The sequence below is a fragment of the Carassius carassius genome, chromosome 3 (genome assembly GCF_963082965.1).
Source record: "Carassius carassius chromosome 3, fCarCar2.1, whole genome shotgun sequence".
In the NCBI taxonomy this organism is placed as follows: domain Eukaryota; kingdom Metazoa; phylum Chordata; class Actinopteri; order Cypriniformes; family Cyprinidae; genus Carassius; species Carassius carassius.
Genome location: NC_081757.1, coordinates 13,249,495 through 13,273,570, shown reverse-complemented (window position 1 = coordinate 13,273,570; position 24,076 = coordinate 13,249,495). Strand labels below are relative to the sequence as shown.

General features: G+C 40.7%; 2 protein-coding genes across 3 annotated transcripts in view; both read left to right on the top strand.

Annotated features, from left to right (window-relative positions):
- LOC132119996 (nuclear receptor ROR-alpha B) overlaps window positions 1-7,523 on the top strand; it is a 42,818-nt gene extending 35,295 nt beyond the window's left edge. For both annotated transcript variants that reach the window (XM_059530026.1, XM_059530027.1), the window contains 8 exons: window positions 73-214; window positions 1,371-1,787; window positions 2,393-2,514; window positions 2,862-2,994; window positions 3,103-3,210; window positions 3,304-3,414; window positions 4,389-4,501; window positions 4,651-7,523. In XM_059530026.1, the coding sequence (XP_059386009.1) occupies window positions 73-214; window positions 1,371-1,787; window positions 2,393-2,514; window positions 2,862-2,994; window positions 3,103-3,210; window positions 3,304-3,414; window positions 4,389-4,501; window positions 4,651-4,815 (1,311 nt within the window). In that variant the 3' untranslated portion in view covers window positions 4,816-7,523. The remainder of the gene's footprint in view (window positions 1-72; window positions 215-1,370; window positions 1,788-2,392; window positions 2,515-2,861; window positions 2,995-3,102; window positions 3,211-3,303; window positions 3,415-4,388; window positions 4,502-4,650) is intronic.
- A 2,106-nt stretch (window positions 7,524-9,629) lies between these two features.
- LOC132114318 (annexin A2-B-like) lies at window positions 9,630-14,919 on the top strand. Its single transcript, XM_059522429.1, has 13 exons — window positions 9,630-9,715; window positions 10,421-10,475; window positions 10,656-10,749; window positions 12,165-12,259; window positions 12,391-12,504; window positions 12,983-13,073; window positions 13,153-13,232; window positions 13,397-13,456; window positions 13,607-13,700; window positions 13,783-13,878; window positions 14,185-14,243; window positions 14,370-14,492; window positions 14,627-14,919. Exons 1-13 carry the CDS (start codon window positions 9,657-9,659, stop codon window positions 14,684-14,686), a joined length of 1,080 nt encoding a protein of 359 aa, XP_059378412.1. The 5' UTR covers window positions 9,630-9,656; the 3' UTR covers window positions 14,687-14,919.
- Window positions 14,920-24,076: the final 9,157 nt, after the last annotated feature.

Here is a 24,076-nt window from a genome sequence, read left to right as displayed (position 1 = left end):
TCTCTCTCTCTGTCTCTGTCTCTCTGTCTCTCTCTCTCTCTCTCTCTCTCTCTCTCTCTCTCTCTCTCTCAGGGTTTCTTCAGGAGGAGTCAGCAGGGCACTGTGTCATATTCGTGTCCTCGGCAGAAGAGCTGTCTGATCGACCGTACCAGCAGAAACCGCTGCCAGCACTGTCGCCTGCAGAAATGCTTAGCAGTGGGCATGTCAAGAGATGGTAGGCTCTCAACTCTCACAGCAGTCTGAGTGATGTGCATGTGGCTGCTGGTGTATATAATTCTCCTGAGATGTGTAGTGTGACAGTAGGGTTTTAAATGTAAAAATACCTTTCATTTTCAGAAACTTACCATGAGCTTTAATGCTATTAAGCAATGGCATATGCTAATATTTTTGCATTTATTCGAAAATGTTGTAAGTTATTCCAGTTGTATCTTTCACAGTGCTTTTAGTAGAAGTTCAGATCTTGACTAATTACTTTTTAACCTTGTTAACAATCTCATTCCATGAACAAACCGGTTGGATACTTTTGTAACATTTTAGAATAAGGTTCCATTTGTTAACGATACTTAACATTACTTACATTAGTCAACACACTGAAAAATGTATTAATCATTTATGAACATTAACTAGTACATTAATAAAATCCAAAGTTGAATGTATGTTCATATTATTTAATGGACCTCAGGTAACAAATTCACAATAAATAGTTAAACAATAAAAGGTTTTTTCCATGTTAACTGTTTTTTTCCTAACTAGCTGTGATGGTGACATGCTAAATTTCTATTTTAGAAATGGTTTCTATTTCTGCGACGTCACGGCTGGAACAACAACAACATACAAACTATGACAGTAGTTAATTCTCAGTCGATTATGTGCTTTATTCCAAGTTAAACGTGTCTAATATGAGTTTGAATATCATATTGCGTGTCATTTATAGCCATACTGATAAAAACAATAGATAGTTTACCTCAGATCTTAAAATAAAATAAATTAAAGCAAACATGTGCGTTAAAACTGTGAATTCAATGCGAACCAACAAGCATACTAAAGATGGTATCAGTCACTCACTATGTACATTTAATGATGTTAAAAAGGATTGATATTTACGAATTAGAGTATAAACTTATCTATTTCATTGTGAGTGCAGTGTGCTTCCAGAGAGAGCCCTCCCACAAGCGCTTTTGATTGGCTGTGATATTTTATTGATTCTGTCGCGATTTGCTAGTATGGAAACCCAAAAACTGATTTTTTTTTTTTTATTTACGAAAAATATTTTTTTACAGTGTGATGGGGCCTTACTGTAAAGTGTTACCAGTACTTTCAGACATTTAGTTTTATATAAGCATTATTAATGATAAACTGTTCACTCACAGCTGTGAAATTCGGCCGGATGTCTAAGAAGCAGAGGGACAGTCTGTTCGCAGAAGTTCAGAAACACCGTCAACAGCAGCAGGAGGAGAAAGTGGGTGATGACACAGAGAAGGGGCGGGAATCTCAACCTCCAGGAGAGGCGGAGCCACTCACGCCCTCTTACGCCCTGTCCACCAATGGCGTCACAGAGCTCACCGATGACCTCAGTGGATACGTGAGCGGTCAGACCCCAGAGCAGGGAAAGGCGGATTCAGCGACTGGTGGATTTTACCTAGACATTCAGCCCTCTCCAGACCAGTCAGGTCTAGACATGGATGACATTAAACTAGAACCTGTGTGCGACCTCAGCTCGGACTCTGGCTTAGATCAATATTGTTGCTATAGCAATGGAGACTCTTCACCTCCTGACAATGACCTAGGTAACAACTATATAATGCTAATCACTTACAAAAAATGTTAAAAGTTATATTAATATATTATTACATTTTTCATTGTTATATTTTTTTATTTTATTTTTGAATTTATTTTATTTGTCATTATTATGGAAGATTGCATTGAATATCTCACAGATGATATCAAAGACAGAATATTTGTACTTTTTTTTTTTTAATCATTTTAGCTATTAGTTACTTTGGCATCATTTGGCACGTAATTGCAAAGAAAGAAAATATTATCAATTGAAATTACATAGTGCCGCCCCACATAATTATACGGGATGCTGCCATTATGGGCATGATTGACAGCTGTGGGGTTTGAAACAGCAGGGGTCTGTGAACTCACCTCCATAGCCCATTTAACATGTCATTAGTAAGAAGTGCCTCATTAACACAGACCAGTCAAATACTAGCACAGGACTCTTTTTTTTTTGTCTTTTTTTTTTTGACTAAAATGAGTCTTAATGGTTTTGTTTTAGAAAATATGTGGCAATAAAATACAACTTCAGTATGCCTGATGTGCATTTCACAAACCCAGGAATGTGTGTCAGCTCCAGCTGTTTGACTCTATTTGTGCGTTTCTAACACAGAACATCTGTCAGAGAACATCTGCAAGTCTCACATGGAGACGTGCCAGTATCTTCGAGAAGAGCTACAGCCCAGCAGCTGGCAGACAGTCTTACAGACCGACCTGGACGCGTACCAAAAGAAGGTGTTTGGTTATGTCCATTTTGCTCTGTGTGTACACCTGATACTAACAGTTTGAGTGGTCAGAGGCAGACAAATCATCTCGATTAGTTTCATAACCACCACTGGATCTTACAGCTGGAAGGGAATAAAAGCGTTTTATACTATGTACTATGACTAGTGAGGGTTGATAAAGCATAAAAAAGTTAAAAACAGAAGTTTGTACTAACTACTTCAATTGTTTTCCCCACATTTCTCTGTTGTTGTTGTATGTAAATGGATGGACAGAAAGATGGATTGATGCACTTGAATGATCCCTGAGGGGAATAATAAGCTATGTGTACTAACAGACCCTCTCTCTGCACTATCTAGTCTCAGGAGGACATGTGGCAGCTGTGTGCAGTTAAAGTCACTGAAGCTGTGCAGTATGTGGTTGAGTTTGCCAAGCGCATTGATGGATTCATGGAGCTCTGTCAGAACGATCAGATCGTGCTGCTCAAAGCAGGTACACCTCAGATAAACCTCTAAACATATCCAAGCTCACATAACATCATCAGAGTAGTGACAAACTGTGGCAGAACCACTGAATAATGAGTGTTTTTCTGCTTCTCAGGTTCTTTAGAAGTCGTGTTCGTGAGGATGTGTCGGGCATATAACTCCCAGAACAACACTGTCTTTTTTGACAGCAAATATGCTGGACCGGAGGTCTTCAAAGCATTGGGTGCGCATTAAGAGCTGGATTTCTCTTTTAAAGGAAAAGGACATAGCAAATGGAAATGCAAAGCATTAATGGCTGTTTTTTATGTTTTTCTAGGCTGTGATGATCTTATCAGCTCTGTGTTTGAGTTTGCGAAGAGCCTGAACTCTCTACAGCTCAGTGAAGATGAGATCGGCCTGTTTTCAGCATACGTGCTGATGTCTGCAGGTGAGGGAAGAAAAACAAGGCCAATGACAGAGAGATTCACTGATAGGAGTTGATTTTGCAGAAGCTTTAGTTGTACATTCTCTGAATACCAGGGTTGTCATTTAAACCATAATGAAATCAAATTTCCTTTTAAATTCCAAATCAGTTTCTGAATTTGAAGTAGCAAACTTGATTCAGATTTGCAGTTAGAATTTGAATGTTATATACGTTTTTGTGGTTGTTGTTGTATTCAAATTGTAACAAAAAAAATGCTGTTCTTTTTTTTTCATGCAGGAATCCTACAAAAAAATTAAATAAAAAATAATGACTGCAGACTGCAGGAATAAATTACATTTAAAATATATTAAAGTAGAAAAGAGTCATTTTAAATTGTAATATTTCACAGTATTAATCCATTTACTGTGTTTTAGATCATATAAAATTAGCCTGGTGAGCATTCTTTCAAAGCATTTAAAAAAATCTTACCAAAGCCAAACTTTTGTATATTTTATCATATTTCATGATGTCAGGTTTGTGGACCAGGGTGGAAAAACAGTTCATGGTTCCACTTTATATTAGGTGGACTTAACTACTATGTACTTGCATTTAAATTAATAATTTGATACAATGCACTTAACATGCATGTTTTTACACTGTACTTTTTTTTTAACTTACAAGTAATTACATCTGTAATTAATTTGTGTAATTACATTTATAGTTACACGGTAACTATAACTTTGACCTTAAACCTACCCATACCACCAAACATGTCCCTAATCTTACAGAACCCGTGTCCTGCCTCAATAGCACCAGGAGTGTTTTGTAATACAATATGAACACAATAAGTATAGTAAAAGTAATAAAGTAGTAATAGTAGTTAAGGCCACCTAATATAAAGTGGGACCTAGTTTATTTCTAAGAATGCATTACTCGTGTTCTTTGAATTGTAATTTATTAAATTCTTCTTCCTCTAAATCGAATTGATCCTTGTGTAGATCGCTCCTGGCTGCAGGAGAAGAGCAGAGTGGAGAAACTCCAGCAGAAGATCAAGATTGCGCTCCAGAACCTCCTGCGGAAGAACCAGAGGGATGAGGGAATTCTCACAAAGGTATATACATGCATATATATATATATATATACACTCATGTTTGCAGTTACCTTTGTAGAAACTAGTTGTATTTACTTATCTGATAACTGTTTCCCAAGTAAAATTGCCTTCGAACAGCCAATTCTGATGTTCTGCTTGTCCTCCCTCAGCTTGTCTGTAAAGTGTCCACAGTTCGGATGTTATGCCGTCGCCATATGGATAAATTGAGCACATTCAGAGCTCTTTACCCAGAAACGGTCCACACACGCTTCCCTCCACTCTATAAGGAGCTGTTTGGCTCAGACTTTGAGCAGGTTCTGCCTCAGGAGGCCTGATAGAGACTTATCCTAATACTGCACAGATTCAGAAAAAAAGATGGAGAGAGAGAGATAATACTAACATACTGACAAGAACTCTAAGCTCACTTCAGCCTCAGTTCATGTATACATAATTCTCACAAAACACTTCTCAGAGTCCAGCCACACATTGAATTTGCCCCCACTGGCCACGCACCAGAAGGCTGGCGGACCTTTAGAAGAGGAAAGTTCAGATGCGAGGGGAAAAAAACTGGCGATGTCTTGTAATGTGCATCAGAGCATTCCTCCCCGCCACAGCTTCATCTTTCAGCCTCCTGTTCTGACTGCATGAGATCTCAGCGGAAACGCCCACTGCATTTAACCGCTCCAGCGTCGCCCTCTACTGGCCGTAGACAGTAACGAGGTGTCTGGCTGGGGTAGACGAAGACAGGAAATGAACGCCTAGAGCTGAAATCCCTGTCTTTTTTCTCCGGTGCCACAATGAACAGCCCACGTTGGTGCTAATATCACAGCACTGCCCTTTACTGACCTCTTCCAGCATATACACATTCAGCAGGGACATCATTTGGCGAAACCACTGCCCCAGCCCCAGGAGAAGACAGTGGACGAGGCATGACATGGGACTCAAACTATGAGACCTGAATCACTATCGTACTGAAACTTTTATGATCAAACGGCATGTTCTGAGGCAGTGAGCACAAATACCGTGCATATATTCTTGTTATATGGTTAGTTAAATCATGCAATGTATGATGTGTAGAACCTAACGAAAGGTAGCACTTTGTGTTTTTCCCAGCAATAAACGATTTCAATTTAATTTGTGAAAAAAAAAAAAACATCTGAAGGAACATGCTGTTATTTTAGATCGGTAAGATATGAAATACTTATTTGTGTTTTGTTAAATCTCTGTCTTTTAAAGCCAGCATTCGTTGTCTAGATGGTGGTGTGACACCCTGTTGTGCATTAGTGATTCTGTGATTAGATTCCCTTCAAAGTGAGCTGAGTGGAGCGATGATTGACCGATCAGGGCATGTGTTGACATTCCAGGGGATCTAGCAGTTTGTATTAAATGTCATGGGGATTGGAGGCAGTTGGCGTTGTTCCTAACTGACCCTTTTTGAGATACGTCTAGACGTTTTTTTGCACCTAGTAATGCAGCTCATCAGGGAAGAGGAGAGAATAAAAACGGTCACTTACTTTTTTCTTTCTTTAATTTGCAGCTGTGTACACAGGCTTGTTTTTTAAAAGATGTTGGATCCTTGTCAATATTTTTGTGCTCCTTCAACACGCGCATTTGAACCAAATTGAATGCATTTAGCACGCAGCCTACAAACGAGGACAAGCAATAACCTTAGTAAAGATGTTCTGATCTGACATCTGTTTAATGTTTTTTGTAAGGGCTGGCACTGCTTTACCTGTAGTATTCTTGTTTGTATCTGTTCCGTGAAAGACAATCCATCAAATATCTGACCTCATAAAAGGGTATTTTGGGACTGCTCAGGGAAACTATTGTTTTATAGTTGAGGAGGAGAGCGAACGTGTTGGTAACTGCAAGGGGACGGCGTTATAGTACAGTCGTTTGAAAAACAATGTTTAAAAAGTGGTGAAATATTATCAAATTGTCCTCTTCGAGAATCAGGGTCAGGTGTGTAAATGAAGAATTATCCAAAATAATACTGAGCAGAAAGCAATAATAATGGCATAATTATGTTTTGAAACCGAAAATTGCATGCAAATGCTTTAAATGCAGAACTTTGTCACGTGTATTTGTTTGGCTTGAAATTGGCTTGGTTTGGCCTCTCCCACGTCCTGATGTCTTTGCCCTCTTCCCATTTCTTTAAAATCCTGATTTGGCCTGTGTATTCTCTATGAATATCTTTTTAGCGATCCTCAATCCCACTGTTTGTGCTGGTTCTATCAAACTTTTTGGAAGTATTATGGCACTTAAATGGTTAGCAAATTAATTTCCTACACTCTCATCGATTAAACACATTGATTTCTGATCTAATCTATAGCTGTTTATTATTATGACATGTGTAACGTGTTGTTTTATCTGTGTGCTAGTCCAGAGGCCTGGAATGTTCTTTCTTTTATTTGCCAATTATTCTTTAAATGTCCATCACTAAGGCAGTATTTTATTTTTCTCTTGCTTTGGTTTTGGGGCATGAGTACTTAATCTTTCTATGTATATGTTAAGACGAGTATCATAGTAACAAAGTCCCTTTTAAGGTTGTCATACTTTCACTGACAAATGACCAAATGTTTTGTATGATATACACACCATTATATGCTAATTTGTGAGTAATGCTAATCATTTGAGTGGATCACAGTTTGTACTGAAGAAAAACGTCCTTCTGTTTTGAAGACTTGGGTTTTTCCTCTGTATATTTTTCCATCCTTCATTTTTAACAGATTAACCAGTGGTCTCCTTTTGATTTAATCCACAAGCACTCTTCAACTAGTTCTCCAGTAGATCTGTAGAAATAGTCAATTTCTTCCTATTTGTCCGATTTGAGGTATTTTGCCTTTGTTTTGTATATACACCTGTACAAAAATGCAAAAGTATTGTTTCTTTGAAATACAGTTTTCATCTAATGTTGTGATTTTTGTATTTAGAGGTTTAACCCCCTAAATTACTTTTATTAAAGACGCATGTCACACATTGACAAATAGTGTGTTGAACGTGCTGATGACAATAAAAAAAATCCCACAGCTTGTGATGAAAATTGCAGTTGTCATTTTTCTCTTGCGGTCTGTTCTATGACCAGTTAGTTCATTCAGCAGTTTTGATGACCTTAAATCAGCTATATTAACACAATCTAGAACAATATAACGCTTACATGCACAGAAGAAAAACAAATGTTGTTCTGTTTAAGCTGTGCTGAATCGGCTGTGTCAACTGAAAAGATCCGCTTCCGATCTATAAGTGTTGTAACACTTTTGAGTAATGATGGTATTTGCTATCAAGGGACTGACCCTTATTTATGTGTATATGGGATGAATCACCTCATTAAGGTATTGCTCAGTGCTTGTTGCATGCGTTGCCATGGATGCAAGTCTAGATCACTGATTGCTAAGGGAACACATGACCCATGCAAGATGGCTTTTATTGTACATGTATTCTGAGCTACTGTAACAGAGTCGCTCTCACTTAACTTTATTTGCATATAGTTAAGTAAGGCACAAAGAACTAAATCAGAACAGATTATAGTAGTATGAGCTGTGTGTGTATCTGGTATTCCCTACATTATGGGGACCAAATATCCCCACAATAATACCAGTCGATTTTTACCTTGTGGGGACATTTTATGCTCCCCAAAAGGAAAGCAGCTTATAAATCATACCGAATTTTCATGAAAATCTTAAAACGCTGAAAGTTTTGTTAAGAAGGGCAGGTTTAGGGGACAGAAAATACAGTGTAAAAACCGTTACACTTATGGAATGTCCCAATAAAACATTGAAGCCAGTGTGTGTTTGTAGATGTCAGTGTGCTGTCCTCTTTCACTATAAAACTGCTGCTATGACTGACAGCACAGTCAAACATTAGCAGAAACTCTACTGATTGAGGAATACTTCTCCGCCTTTAGCAAACATACTTCCTTTGAATCTCTAAACCACTCTGGTTCTCCCAATACTGCTCATAAACTATCTGTGAAGCAGTTTAATACTATATAGATCCAAGTGAACATGTTGAGCTGGCTCAAGATGTATAAATAGCTGTTTAACTCACTCTTTTGACAATTAATCTGTAATAATTACATCAGAGAAAGACTTGATGGTGATTTTATCCCCAACATTTTTAATAGCAAGCCAAATGTATTTAATACTTAATTCTCAATAACGGCATTAATCGTTAAGCTTTTTCTCTATAAATGATTGTATGATCAATTAAACTGCATGGTGCATTGTTATTATTACTGTTATTGTCATGTAGTTACTCAGTGAATATGTTTGCAGAATGTATTAAACATTGAGGAATGTTTAACTAATGGAACATTACAAACAGCTAATGTTAATTCAATTATTTATTTTAGAAACCTACTTTAGTTTTAGGATGCATTTTCTTTTACATTCCCGGTTATAGTTTAGGTTTAAAAATATAGATTTTTTTCTTTTCTTGCAATGCTGCTTTTATTTTACACACCACATGTACATGTGTCTTGATTCATTTCCTCTCTGTCAGGAACAGTCGTGGGTAGGGTTACCTCACACCACTATTGTGCAATATTCAACATAATGACATTTGTGTCCAAACTGACAGTTTTTCATGTAATTTAAACACTTATTGTACATGCTGAATTACTTAAATTCATGCACAGGCCTGTAGCCGTGATGTCAGAGCTGAGGAAAACTATGTTTTTGGATGTATATATCAAATTTGTGAAATCACAGTTGCCAAACCCTCAAGTCATTAATAGTGACACAGACTACATGCGCATATTTTAAAATGAATGACTCAATTTACCTAAAGAGATTTACAAGTGGACAATTTGGGAAATTTCTCCCCAGTTTCTCATTTTGTCAGTGTTCATTTTCATTGTAGGTAACAACATTTCCAAAATGCAAACAGAAATATGATGCATTTTTTTTTAAATAAAATAAAAAAATATATTTATGGTGGCAGTTGTCATTAATAAATGTTCCCTTTGAAAATGTGTGGTTTCACAGTGGTAACTGGAACTGTAGATGACATTTTAGCACAAACTGTGAGTAGTATAGTAAATTTTTGTAAGGAATGTATAGCCCAGTAAATGAATAACTAATAAGAAACTTTAGGGTCTTTATCTTGAGTGGGTGTAGGTGTGGGTTGATAGGAGGAGATGTGAGTCATTGGCTGACTGCATTTAAAAGGTAATCCCATGCAAAGAGCTACAACTGAAACTCCACCGCTACACCTTCACTCTCCACAGCATCTCAGGTAAGACTCCAGTCCTCTGTGGTGATTCGCCATTGATTAGATGGAGAAACGTGAACTGCATCTCTTGACAGGACTCCTGTAGTATGAATCTTTCTAAAAGACTAGCATTGTCATATATTTTGTATTGTGGATTGTACTACTGTTTCAGTTTTCGAGTCCTGTTTAATCTGCAGAAAAAGCTGTATTGGTCTTGCTCTGTGTGTGTGTGTGTGTGTGTGTGTGTGTGTGTGTGTGTGATGGTCAGAGATTCAGTTGACTGTGGAATGTGTACAGGGTGTGTGTCTGGGTGTGCCTGAACAAAGTTCCAGCAAACCCTTCACAGCTCACCTCGTAATGTATAGTGCAGAGAAATGATTTCCTGTTAGCACTATAGGGGACGTTTAACCCCTGTGGTGTTGGTAAGGGACAACAACACAACAAAAATCTGTTTTAAGTCTTTTTTTAATACCATGAGAAATAACTTTCTCTGTGACACCTTTAAGGGCAAAATGGTTATCGATTTGCATTATTGCTTATGATGAAACTGAACTGGGCCTTTATCTACACAGTCCTACTAATCACTGTAACTATGACAACAATCACTTAGACCTTTGAAACAAAGGGTGAGGTTGTATTTTACAGCGGCTTAAAACACCGATTTTATCACCTGTTTCATCTACTCGTTGTTCAACTTGGATGATTGCATGTGTTCTCTGTCCTCTGCAGAAAAATGGCTTTAGTGTCTGAGATTTTGACCAAACTTACATTGAGTTATGGAGGGGTAAGTTATTACAGTTGTAACATAAAATGTAGTATTATTACAAATTTTAACAAACAAAATACACTTCTTTGTACATTGATGTGGCTATTAAGACTGATTGTTTTTTTTATTCCATCCATAATATTTTATAGATTATTATAGATTACATTTCTATATCTACATTTTCTGATATATTTTCAGGAGAGAGAACCTAAATGCCCCACAGTGGTGCCAGCTTATGATTTTAACCCAGAGGAGGATTCGGCCAAAATCGAGACAGCCATCAAAACCAAAGGTAAAGGATGGTGCCATAAACACTTAACATTTGCATTGGAATCTGTAGATTTGATTTTGCACCACAGATTATATTTCTAGTGGAACACAAAAAGAGTCCACAGTGGCATTTCATAATCCTTTCACTGAAATATTTGTGTCAGTGCCTTTATATTTGATTAGCAGACTAAGGGGCCGTTCACATATAGCGTCTTTTGCGCGCTCAAGTTCGTTTTTTCCAATGTAGGCGTGCGGTATGCGCGCTCATATTTGAAGCGACGTGGTCGCGATGCGCACGTGGTGCGACGCACCCGTTTTTTCCAGACGCGTCCGCACCGCATCGAGTTAAAAACATCTCAACTTTTCAGAATGCCGCAAGCGCACCGCACGTCATGTGACAAAAACTAAACATTCAGCTTCATCCTTTCCTGTAACAACGTTGAAAGCTCAGCCAAGATGAAGGAACAGCTGATCATAGCTGTATATGGATTGCCAATTTGAAATAAATTTAGTAGCAGAGCTACTAAAAGCGATTTTTTGTGCTGCAAATCCATTTATCCTTTGCTGAAATTTCCGCGTCTTCATGGAAAGAGCGCGTCATTGTTGCTTAGCAACGGCAGACGCCTCAGGAGCGCTTCTGCCTGAGCGCTTTGGAAAGGAGGAGAAAGCTGCTCGCCTGGCGTTTTCCACGCGTTTTTAGGCGCGATATGTGAACGGCCCCTAACTGAGCTTTGGATTTCTGCTTAACTACCTTAAACAGATTGTGTGGTGCTTTAAGACTCTTAATCAAGGTAGAATGGTTGATGAGCCCTCCTCTGTTGAAAAACCAATTGTAAATAATTAGTGGTGACTGCCAAATATTAGTCAGTGTCTTGTAAGTAGGCCTATTTGGGTAGAATCTTGAAATATATGTATGATTTTAAATCAATAAAGGCTACATAAAATGGGTTTGTGTTAAACTCCCTGGAAAGATATAGGCACATTCTATGATGCTGTAGTAGCCTACTCACACTGCTATTTAATGAATATCAAGGTTTAGTGTGTGAATGAGTTTGGTTGCACATATGTGGGAAGTTGTGACCTAGCGGTTAGAGAGTTTGACTCCTAATCCTAGGGTTGTGGTTCGAATCTCGGGCCGGCAATACCAAGATTTAGGTGCCCTTGAGCAAGGCACCAAACCCCCAGCTGTTCCCCGGGCGCCGCAGCATAAATGGCTGCCCACTGCTCCCGGTGTGTGTGTGCACTTTGGATGAGTTAAATGCAGGGCACGAATTCTGAGTATAGGTCACCATACTTGGCTGAATGTCACGTTCACTTATGCCAGTAGCTGATGACTGTTTAATGATTTTATACTAGGAAATAAAAAGGTGCAATTAGTCCTTATCTTAATGATAATATCTCAATCCCTCTCATGCTTGCCTTCATGTATTCATTCAGGTGTGGATGAGCAGACGATCATTGATATACTGACAAGACGCAGTTGCTCACAAAGGAGCGAAATTGCATTTGAGTATGAAAAACGGTCAAAAAAGGTACACACCATAATTATTTAATACACAAAATTGTGGACTATATATTAAAAAATCGGATTATCTTACCTTTATAAAGTACAGTGATATGCATAATAAGTAGCTTATCTAACTTGTCCCTGTTTGTGTTGCAGGATTTGGTGAGTGCCCTGAAGGGGGCGCTCTCAGGCTCTTTGGAGCATCTGATTCTGGGCTTGATGAAGAGTACAGCACAATATGACGCCTCTGAACTGAAATCATCTATGAAGGTATGTTTACATAGATCTGTAATTGTTTATGGACGCTGCTTGTTTACTTCTCTTTTCTGCTGAAGTATCAAAATCAAACTCATACTCCATATTTAATAATCACTTCTGAATAATATATGAATACCATGAATAAAATAACCTACACTACAGATTAAAAAAAATGTCTCTTATGCTCACCAATGCTACATTTATTTGACCAAAATACAGTAACAATTGTAATATTATTAAATATTTTCTTTTACTCATTACTCAAGTTGTGCTTTAATTCATATAAATTTCAAAATATCAGCATTTATTTGAAAATGAAAATCAATTTAACTCATCCTTGCTAAATAAAAGCATTATTATTATTATTATTATTATTATTATTATTATTTTCAAAACAACACAAAACAAAAGTCTTACTGACCCCAGACTTCTGGATAGTAGTGTATTCATATATCACTGTATGCATGTGACAGTTATTGTTTTTTTGCAGGGTCTGGGCACTGATGAGGAGAGTCTTACTGAAATTGTCTGCTCTCGCAACAATGAAGAGCTCAAGGAAATCAAGAAGGTTTACAGAGAGAGTGAGTGATGCTGGCCCTTAAAAGGCATAATAAGCACACATATATTAGTATCCATGTCCCTTTCTTTTTCTTCTTGAAGTGTTTAAGAAGGAGTTGGAGAAAGATGTTTCTGGAGACACATCTGGTGATGTCGCTAAGCTTCTCCTTGCCCTTGTACAGGTAACTTAATAGATAACTATAATAGTTATTTGTGGTAATTATGATCTGATTCCGCTTTGTTGCACAATGTGCAACAAGTAAAACCCTTACCACCAATATAGTTTGCAAACAGCATATTCTGCATTGCTGTTCAGTACTCACACTTTATTCATTCATGTTCACAGGCCAAAAGAGATGAGCCGAGTAACGTGGTGGACTATGAGAAGATCGACAATGATGCAAGAGTGAGTAGAGCCCTTTAGCTGATATTTAGAATGATTCAAATAATATTATGATTGTAAACCATTGTGCATTCAAATGACCCATGTTAAGAATGCTGGAACAACAAAAAGTTGCATTTTGTAATCTTTAGTCAATTATAAAAAAATATTTAGGCTCTTTATGAAGCTGGAGTGAAGAGAAAAGGAACTGATGTGACCACCTGGATTTCAATCTTCTCTGAGAGGAGTGTCCCACACTTGCAGAAAGGTGAAACATGAAAAGAGCTGTATTTGAAGTCAATTGTCATTATTATTTGTGCAACAATGTAACCAGCAGCTCTTTTTCTCAGTGTTTGATAGGTACAAGAGATACAGCCCATATGACATTAAAGAGAGCATTCGAAAGGAGGTGAAGGGAGATTTGGAAAAATCCTTCCTCACACTAGGTACTGTATATCTATCAGTTGTCCGTTCTTCACATAAGCTGTCTGAACATTTGGATATAGAGATATGTGGCAGATTTGATGATGGTTATGCCTATACTCTTTCACGCTCTCGCATTTTCCTTGGGAATACCTTCTTCATTTCTTTTTAACATAATCACAAGCTGTTTGGTGAGGAACATTTCATGGAAAGCCCTGTGGAAATGCATGGCAGAGCAGAACTGAAGAGAGACTCCTATAAAAGTCTGAAAAAAAAAACAGAACATGTAGGCTAACCATGTCCTAAAATGTATCTCTGTCTTTCTACAGTTGAGTGCTTGGAGAACAAGCATCTGTATTTTGCCAGCAAACTCAGTGATGCGATGAAGGTGAATATCTCATTTTGACTGCGTACATGTAAAGAGATGACCTTGGCTGATTTTGAGTTGTGTTTAACAGTTTAATCTATGGAAAGAGTGTGTCGATACCGAACATTTTGATTTTAATGTTTGCAGAGTAAAAGTGTTAAAGAGAAAGTCATAACCCGCATCATGGTCTCCCGCTGTGAAGTTGATCTCATGAAGGTCCGTGCAGAGTTTAAGAAGAATTTTGGAAAATCTCTGTACCAGACCATTTTTGTAAGTTTCCATTTGTCTCTTTTCTTTCTTATTTGTTCTGTTATTTGCCTCTCTCTTCTCTTCTTAACTCTTATTTTGCCTTCATTCAAGAAGCATATTAATCAGAACTTTTCTCGTTGTCTATTTCTCCTCAGGAGCACACCAAGGGTGACTACCAGAGAGCTCTACTGAACCTCTGTGGAGGAGATGACTAAACATCTGTAATCTTCTGCTGCTCATGTCCAGCAGTTAAGACTTTCTGAAATGATTAGTTAAAAACACAGTATTATTATAAGCATGCTTTGTGTTTTCTTATGTTTGAGTGTTGTGTACTATACTTAAACTGATCACATTTTACTCAAAGGAAAACAGAATGAAGAATTTTTAAATTAGAAAAATAATATTTGTATTATTTTATAACTAAATAAATAATACTTTTAAAATTAAACACTTCTAAGTACTTGTGGTTTTTTAAATGTGCTGCGGATGTACGATTTGTCAGAACAAATGTTTTGAGAACTCCTTCACCACTAGAGGTCACTACAGTCATTCCTGTCCTTCTAAAGAAAATATTATTTTACACACACACACACACACCCTCCTCTGATACACTTAATTAGGCGTTATTCAACAGTTTGATGTTTTCCATATGCTCATTCTTCAGCCTCAAATAACAACAGAGGTGGGGATCTACTAGCTTGACTTTTGTATCTTGTAGTGACACAATGTAGGTTATCTTTGTAACACAGAGTTGAAATGCATGCTTTCATGAGAATTGTGGCATTACAATGTGAGATGTCAGCCCTATAGTTAAGCTTCAATGGGCAGCACATCCTCAGATATGCTTTGCACCTTAACAAGTAGCCTTTGAGAAAAGGGATGCTTATAGTATGTCAACCAGACGGTTCATTTATTTCAAACAGTGAATATATAAACATGTTGAGCATTTACAGTTCTAATAACATCTATTTTAAAGATGTAGCCTGGGAGTCATATTCTTGTTATGATTAGGAAACCAAGTAAAACTCAGACCGTTATTCATGTAATTGATTATTCTTGAGATCATACAGTAGATGGTGAGTAGATGTTATTGATAACAACTTAAAAGGCACAATATGTAAGATTCTTTTATTAAAATATCCAAAAACCACCAGTACAGTTTTCTATATTTTGCTGACTTGTGTATGTACATTATCCCAAATGTTTCGAAGAATGTTTAAATCCAGATAATTAAGTAATTTTAACTAATGACACAGACTTTGTCCATAGAGGGTTTTCACGACGCGTCATCAGTCCGGAAGTCGGCCATCTTGGAGGCACAGAACGTAAACAATGCCATTGAAAGGACTCGCACATTTGGCTGATTATTGCTGCTGAATTTTTTTTTTTTTGAGTTTTGTTCTGTACTAATCAGTCGCATAGGTTGAAAACATTTCGAGTTCTGTCAAAAGTTAAAGAGAAGAGAGCAAAAAAAAGTGATTAAAGAAGGCGTTTGTGGTTTAGAGAGGTACAGTTACAGCATCAGCTCATCAACCACATGCACATGTGTAACATTAAATGCATTTTTTACAAAAAGCTCATCCACCGCTTCCAGTGATTCGACGGGCAGCTGAATGCATTCAGGACACTCTGGCTCTTGAGCAACCTGCTGCTCAGGTGATTGACCTTGGCCACCAGCTGGTCCTGCTGCTGCTTAATGTGCTCCAGCAGGAGTACATAGTATTATAGAATAATTATGTTATAGGATACATGCTTAAAGTCGCTGCCAAAACAAGGCTTTGTTGTTGAAGAGTGCCAGACGAGCAGACAATTATTATTTTTGAAACCAGCGCAGCGCGGAAAAAAGCTGTAACGTTACATCCCAGCTGGTTCTGCAGCTCAAGACGCAGTAGTCCAGCGCGTCGGCTACACATTTCCAAGTTGTAAAATTTAAATAAAACAACATATCTATCTCAAATGTAAACACCTCCATCAACATAACGTCATGCCCGTATTGCCAAAGAGCTGCATGGACACACAAATCAGAACAAATTTCAATGTCCTTTCAATGGCATTGTTTACGTTCTGTGCCTCCAAGATGGCCGACTTCCGGATTGATGACACGTCGTGAAAACAATATGTTACTTGCGTAACCCTGGTTCTCTGATAGCATTAAGTGAGGTATCTCACTACGGGATACGCCCCTTCCGCGTATTCCTCAGAAGCCCAATTCCATTACGCCAGCCCCAATTGGCTGGCAGACATGACGTTGCGTCAGGGAGTGTCTCCCTCCTCTCGGTATAAAAGGAGCGACGCAACGTCATTACGACATTCAAAACAAGCACACCTCTTCCTCGCTTCACACAGCAAGGAGGGTGATCTGGTGAGACACCTCACTTAATGCTATCAGAGAACCGGGGTTACGCAAGTAACCTATTGTTCTCTTTCAAGCATACGTTTCGGTGTCTCACTATGGATATCCTAACTCCCATATTGCCAGATAGCCTGTCTCGAAGTCTCCTGCCAACCAAAGAACTATTACCGGGCTGATTAACACTTAAAGGGACACTTCACCCATTTGCATTTAGCTTTGTATTGTTAGAAACCCAGTCATATATTATAATGATCATGGATTTTCCCTTTATTTTTCCCTGACATGGGAGAAATAAGGATTTAAGTGTTTTACTTCCTGCTTATTATGACGTAAAAATCGTCATTTTGCGTCATAATTAGCAGGAAGTCAAAATTCATTGAAAAGTGTAGACTACAAACACAAGCTTATTATTATTCCAGGGGGTTGGACCCACTCACCCTACAGGCCTATTACAGATCAGTGGGTGGGACTAAACTTACAGAAACGAAAATGAAAATCCGCCATCTTGTTTGGAAGCTATGTAGCTAAGCTAACAAGCGCTTATGGAGTCAGATTTACGAGAATGGCTGGAGGAACAACTCATGATATGGAAGAAGAGGATTTTCAAAGTCTGTTGCTCGAAACAGATGTTCGTGGCTATCTATACGAGCCACAATATAGCGCAGAGCAGCTGAGGCTGATGGAGGAGCAGGAGGAGGCGGCGGCGGCTGCAGCCGAGGCCGGAGACCTGCCTGTCGCGTCCGAGGAGCCCGGGCGTGCTCGAGCTGGTGCGGACTGGTGGTGCCTGTGCTCTCGTTGTGCGCCTACGGACACAGAGCTAGAGTCCGTCTGCTGCCAAGAACTTCAAAGATGCCAATTTCTTCTCGAAGAAATGTCTGAGGCAGACAAGGACACGGATGTTTGCGTTGTGAACCATCCTAGTTTTGCCCCGCATATGGACAGAGGCGTCCTGGAGACATATTTCAGAATTCCGAAGGTAAACTGGAAACGCCAGCCGAAGCCTGCAGGGACAAATGGACGTCTAACTGTAAAGTAAGTGTTTCAATTTTATTTATTATTCATTTCGTGAAATGTACACAATTTCTTCAAGCACTATTATCACGAAATGTTTTCCGGTTTAATAAGTTACGTAACGTCAACTGTAAACTGTTTGTGCAGTACCTTTTTTAATGCACAAAAAGCTTACTGTGGCATTGTTTACTACTGTGGCACGTAAATACCATACATCGCTAACTGTGTCCTCAATGTCACAATGTTCTGGATTAGTGGGAGTGGCTTGTGGAGCTGTGCAAATGTGTTGCATTATGGGAGTTGTGGTTTTCCATACAAATGAGCCCTAAAGTTACTTTCTGTAATAACTCGGTCAAAAAGGCACCAAATTCGAAAATTTTAATAGATTTCGACTACATATATGACCCACTTTCAATGAAGATCAATGTTCCCACGGGTGAAATGCTCCTTTAAGATCCAACGCTCAAAACGGCATGTGCAAATGTTTGAGCTGTAACATCCAGTTTATAGAACCTCGCAAACGTGTGCGGTGAGGACCAACTCGCCGCATCACAAATATCTTGTAACGTAACTCCTTTAAAGAGGGCCCATGTCGTCGACTTTCCTCTTGTTGAATGAGCATGTAAACCAGACGGAGGCGTAAGACCCTTACTGGAATATGCAAGAGAAATTGTCTCCACTATCCAGTGGGATAAACGCTGTTTAGTAATCGGCTTCCCCATACGCGGCTTCACCCAAGACACAAACAGCTGATCATTCTCTCTGAACCCCTTAGTCCTCTCCATGTAAATACGTAAAGCACGCACCGGACATAACTTATTTAGCCTTTGCTGTTCTGCTGAAGCAAAAGGCAGTGGGTTAAAGGCTCTTAACTTGAGAGGAACAATAGAATTGACCACTTTGGGCATAAAAGCAGGATTAGGTTTCAAAAACACCCCTGCGTCCCCTGGCATAAACTGCATACATGCTGAATTCACAGAAAGTGCATGAATTTCACTCACGCGCTTCGCTGAAGCCAAAGCTAACAGCAGTGCCATCTTAAACGACAATAATTTCAGGTCAGCTTTGTCCAGTGGCTCAAATGGAGTCACTGAAAGCGCATCAAGCACCAGAACCAGATCCCATGACGGAGAGATCGGTTTTGAGACTGGCAAAGCGCGACACGCACTCTTCATAAACCGGCACACCAACGGGTGCTGCCCCACAGTTTTGTTATCAAAACCTACATGACAGGCAGATATAGCGGCCAGAAACACCTTTATTGTCGAGAAAGCTTTACCCTGGTCTATCATATCCTGCAGAAATGATAGAATCACTGCCACTGAACACTGAAAGGGAATTACGTGTCTAGACGCGCACCAACGCTCAAACACACCCCATTTACATTCATAGAGTGAACAAGTGGACAGGGCCCTAGAATTCTGTATAGTTCTAATAACACTGTCTGGCAGATCAGCCGCATTTATATTTAACCACTAACTGGTCAGGCCCACAGTGCCAGGCGCTCTGGATGAGGATGAAATATCTCCGGTGACAGCAGATTCCTGCGCAGTGGCAGGGACCATGGCTCTGCGTACAGCATATGTATGATCTCCGCCAGCCAGAATTTCCCTAGCCACCGCAGAGAACATTCTCAGGCCCTCCTCCCTCACTCTGTGAAGGGCTGGAGATAGCAACGCAATCGGTGGGAACGCGTATAGGAGAATGCGAGGCCACTCGTGCGCCAGTGCGTCTATTCCCAGAGGCGCACTCTGATCCTTCAAAGAGAAGAACAGAGCGCATTGAGCATTGTCCTGCGACACGAACAGATCCACTGTCGCTCTGCCAAATATGCTCCAAATTTGACCAATCACTTCCGTATTCAGCTTCAACTCTCCATAAAGGGGTTTTCCCCTGGACAGCAGATCTGCAACCCGGTTCATGATGCCTTGTATGTGTGTCCCTCTCAGGGATAAAAGACTGGCACTGCTCCACAAAATCAGTTTGCATGCCAACATGTGTAAAGGGAGTGATCTGAGACCTCCCTGTCTGTTTATGTATGCCACAACTGTAGTGTTGTCTGTTCTCACGAGAACATGATGTCCTTTCAGAAAAGCAAGAAAATGCTTCAACGTTAGAAAGACGGCCAGCATTTCCAAGTAGTTCATGTGACAGTGGCTCAGATAGGGACCCCATCTCCCGTTCACTGCCCTGCCCTCGTGAATGCCCCCCCAGCTGGACAACGATGCGTCCAATGTTATGACCTTCCTGGTCTGGACAACGCCCGTCGGCACCCCTTGTACCAGAAAGCACGGGCGCCGCCAGTGACACAGTGCCAAGACTGCCGCTGACGTCACTCTCACTCTTCTCCGGGAATGCCGTAACAGGTCTAGTCTCAGACGAGCTACCCAGCGTTGGAAATCTCTCATAAATTGTCTGCCTAAAGGGATGACTATTAGAGCTGAGGCCATCAGACCTAATAGTCTGAGGCATGTGCGAAAAGAAACATTGTTCCCTTTCCGAAATTCGGCCAGGCATTTCGTAAAATGTATTACTCCCTCCTCCGACAGTCGCGCTCTGAATGTCACTGAGTCCAGTAACAACCCCAGATACGTTATTGACTGCCTGGGAACTTAAAACACTCTTTCTGGTGTTTAATTTTAATCCCAGTTTTTGTAGATGTTCCAGGAGCACGGCTGTGTGAAACGACCAGCCAGTCGTTTATGTAAATAGCGAGACAAATGCCTTTCTCCCTGAGCGGAGTAAGGGCCGCTTCTGTACATTTCACGAATACCCTCGGACTGAGAGATAAGCCGAAGGGAAGGACTAGATACTCGTATGCCACGCCGAGGAATGCAAACCTCAGAAATTTCCTGTGGGGTGGATATATTTTTATGTGAAAATATGCATCCTTCAGGTCGATTGACGTGAATCACTCGCCTGGGCGCACCAGTTTCAGAAGTGTAGAATGAGTGAGCTTTCTGAACTTGTACTTTCTTTGGTATTTGTTCAGTGCACGAAGATCTAATATGGGGCGGAGAGCTCGATTCCCTTTTTTTGGGACTAGGAAATATCTTGAGTAAAACCCACTGTGACTTTTGTCGGGTGGAACCACTCGTATTGCCTTTTTGTTCAACAGGGAGGTAATTTCGTCCTGAAGAACATGTATCAATGCTCCCCGCACCTGGGAATAAATTATTCCCTTGAACTGCGGGGGAGAAGTGGCAAACTGCAGTCTGTAACCGTACTGTACTGTTCTCAGCACCCAACGGGACTGTGTGCACTCTCGCCAATAATTTATTTGCAGCGTTTCGGCGCCATCGTGTGGCCGAGTCGAAAACGGGTTTGTGGTCTGAACTGCGCATGCGTGGACACTTTCAGCGGAGCGATGACTCCACGAGGTGGTGTTACGTTGTGTTCTGATAAAGTGTTTTGCAACATTTTTGGGGGCATTATGTTTTGCAACATTTGTGGGGGAAACAGTGAAAACTTTATTGAACTCTGAGCATGTAAAGTGCTTGTGACTAATGGGTGGGTGTACACTACTGCATCGTCTCTCGTTCTCTTCAATGCTCTGCATCCCTTGGACCAGCTCGGCTCTGGTTTCCCCACAGAACATCTGTAAACATCTGAACTTGTTTTCTGCTGAATGCTGAACAACTGAGGGTCGGGGACTAGCGAACGGGGGGGCTGTGATCTCCCTTCCCTCAGGAAGACCCCCTCAAACGGCCTTCTTCTTCCTCCTCATCACCTGGGTAGGGCGAGGGGCCGGCTGGTCCGTCTGAGCAGCCGCGTGCGGATAATTTTTCCTGGGCCAGGCGGGTTTCTGCTCTGGTACACCACTCTGAACTGCCATTGCATTCACACGCAATTTGTGTCGCCTTGGAATGCGAAAGCTGGGGGGTGGGCGAGCTGTAGCCTGCGCAAAAGTCTGCCGAGGATGTGGCGGGGGCGCAGTCTGCATCTTTCTTGGCATGCAGAGCTGCAAGGCCTCGTCATCCCTTTTCTTCTCCTCGCATCTCTTCTGCATCCGTGTCAGCGCTGAACCAAAAATGCCTTCTGCGACGACCGGTGCATCTAAGATGGCTTCCTTTTCTCCGTCAGAGAGATTCGCCAAATTAAGCCAGCGTCCTCTCTCCTGAATGACCATTGTGGCCATGGCCTTACCCGCTGCCTGAATGGCACATCTCTGAAGACGGAGCAAGAGATCTGTGACAACACAGTTTTCTTCCCACTGTGTCTGACTTGGCGTGTCAGACACCTCGTCTTGTAGCTCTGCCTGGTATGCTGTGAGCAGAGAGATGGCGTTCATGGCCGGACTGAGAGAGCGACTGCTTTGTAAGCGCGCTCCGTCTTACTTTACATGGTAGCGATCCGCTTTTGATGGCAATGTTGGATTTTTACTAGTAAACGGGTTGTCCTTCCAGGTGACAGAAACCTCTTCCAGAAGCTCTGGAAAGATTGGAAGGAGTTGTCTCGCTGCCCGTTTAGTTCTCGGCAGCCTTTTCCCCTCATAGCGCGACTTTGCAGTCTAAGCTACTACGGTCGGGCACGGAATGTTGAGTTTCTCCTCAGCGCGGTTGCACATGTCCTGCAGATCCACACTAAGAAGCGGAGAGGATGGTGCCCCGCCCGCCCGAGGGGAATCCTCAAAATCCTTCTCCTTTTCAGAGAGAAGGAAATCCGATTGCCCCTCTTCCTCAAATTCATACGCGCCCTCCTCTTCCTCGTCCGTGCTGAGGACACATACATCCAGTTGTTCACCCCACGATAAAGTTGCCGTGGTGGGCAGCTCCACAGGAATAGGTACCTTAGGGGCGGGAACCGGAGAGGGACTAGCTGACATGAGGGGATCATGGCCAGACAAGCTAGCTTTGCGTGCTAACCTGCGACGGAGGCTCTTCATTGTGAAACGCGCACAGTGCTCACAGGAACCGGGACTATCGACCACCATTTGAGCATGTTTCAGCCCAAGACATACAGAGCAGACCTGGTGTGTGTCTTTGCATGAGATCTTGTTCCCGCATGAGCAAAGCCGTGGATCTCCCTCGCTAGCTACGGTTGTCTGCATTGCTGCAGCCATAGTCGCGGTACTGAATGACCCTGACAATGAGCTGGAATGCCGTTTGAGGGGTAGGCGAAAGCGGCGTGGTTGTCAACAGATTGTCTATACGCACAGTACCAGAATGATTAGCCAGCAACCAGCGTGGAGACTAGTTGATAGCTATCAGAGTTGGGTAGGCTTCTGGTGTGAAGCGAGAAGAGGTTTTTGAATGTCATAATGACGTCATGTCTGCCAGCCAATTGGGGCTGGTGTAATGGAATTGGGCTTCTGAGGAACACGCGGAAGGGGCGTATCCCATAGTGAGACACCAAAACGTATGCTTGAAAGAGAACCCTCTACAGTGTCATTGTGTCACCTGCAAATTACGTCATAACCCTTCGATTTTGAGATAAACGGTAAGGTCAGGTTGGTATAAACGGAGGTCAGAGCCAGCTCCAAATGGGCGGGTCAGCTCCAAATGGGTGGGACGTCAGCTCCAAGTGGGCTGTACAAACCTCCAGAGTCTTTTGATTGGTTTATTTAATGTCATGGGGTTAATGCACGCTGCGAATCCCCCCCCCCCCCCAAAAAAAAAAGACAACGTCAATTTCCCTAGGCTTTCCAGCATCAAGAAAGATGAGTTTGAAGGGGTAAGTTTGTTAAACAGTTTTTAGACTTGTACAACGTATTACAAGTTGTGAAAAAGTACAGTACCTTGGCGGTTGATGTTTTAGTCTTGACTTTGTTAAATCATGATTACAAGCTCATTGCATTCAAGTTTGAAAATGGGAGGACATTCATGTGCAATTTTTACCTTCAAAACTCATATTTACGATTATTCCGAGAGCATGTGAATACAGCATTAGCAGTACAGATAAATTACATATTTATTGTGTCATACCCTTTTGTGCTAAATATTTCTGAAATACATATCTAGGATCTACGCTGCAGATTATGGACACTGAAGACCATAAGCAGGTATTGTGACTAACGTTACGTAAAATATGTATGTATTATAACTGCACATATATTTTAACGATAAATTCAAACTTTTAATATAATTGGTACCGTGTTCCATAAGAATGAGTCTTAGTTAAACCTCTTAACTGATTATGCTTGACTGTAACAAAGCTGGTCATTGTTTCAAAACCTGCTGTTATATTTTTAAAATGTTATCTATTTTTAATCCAAATAATGTAATGCAATTGAAACATTTGG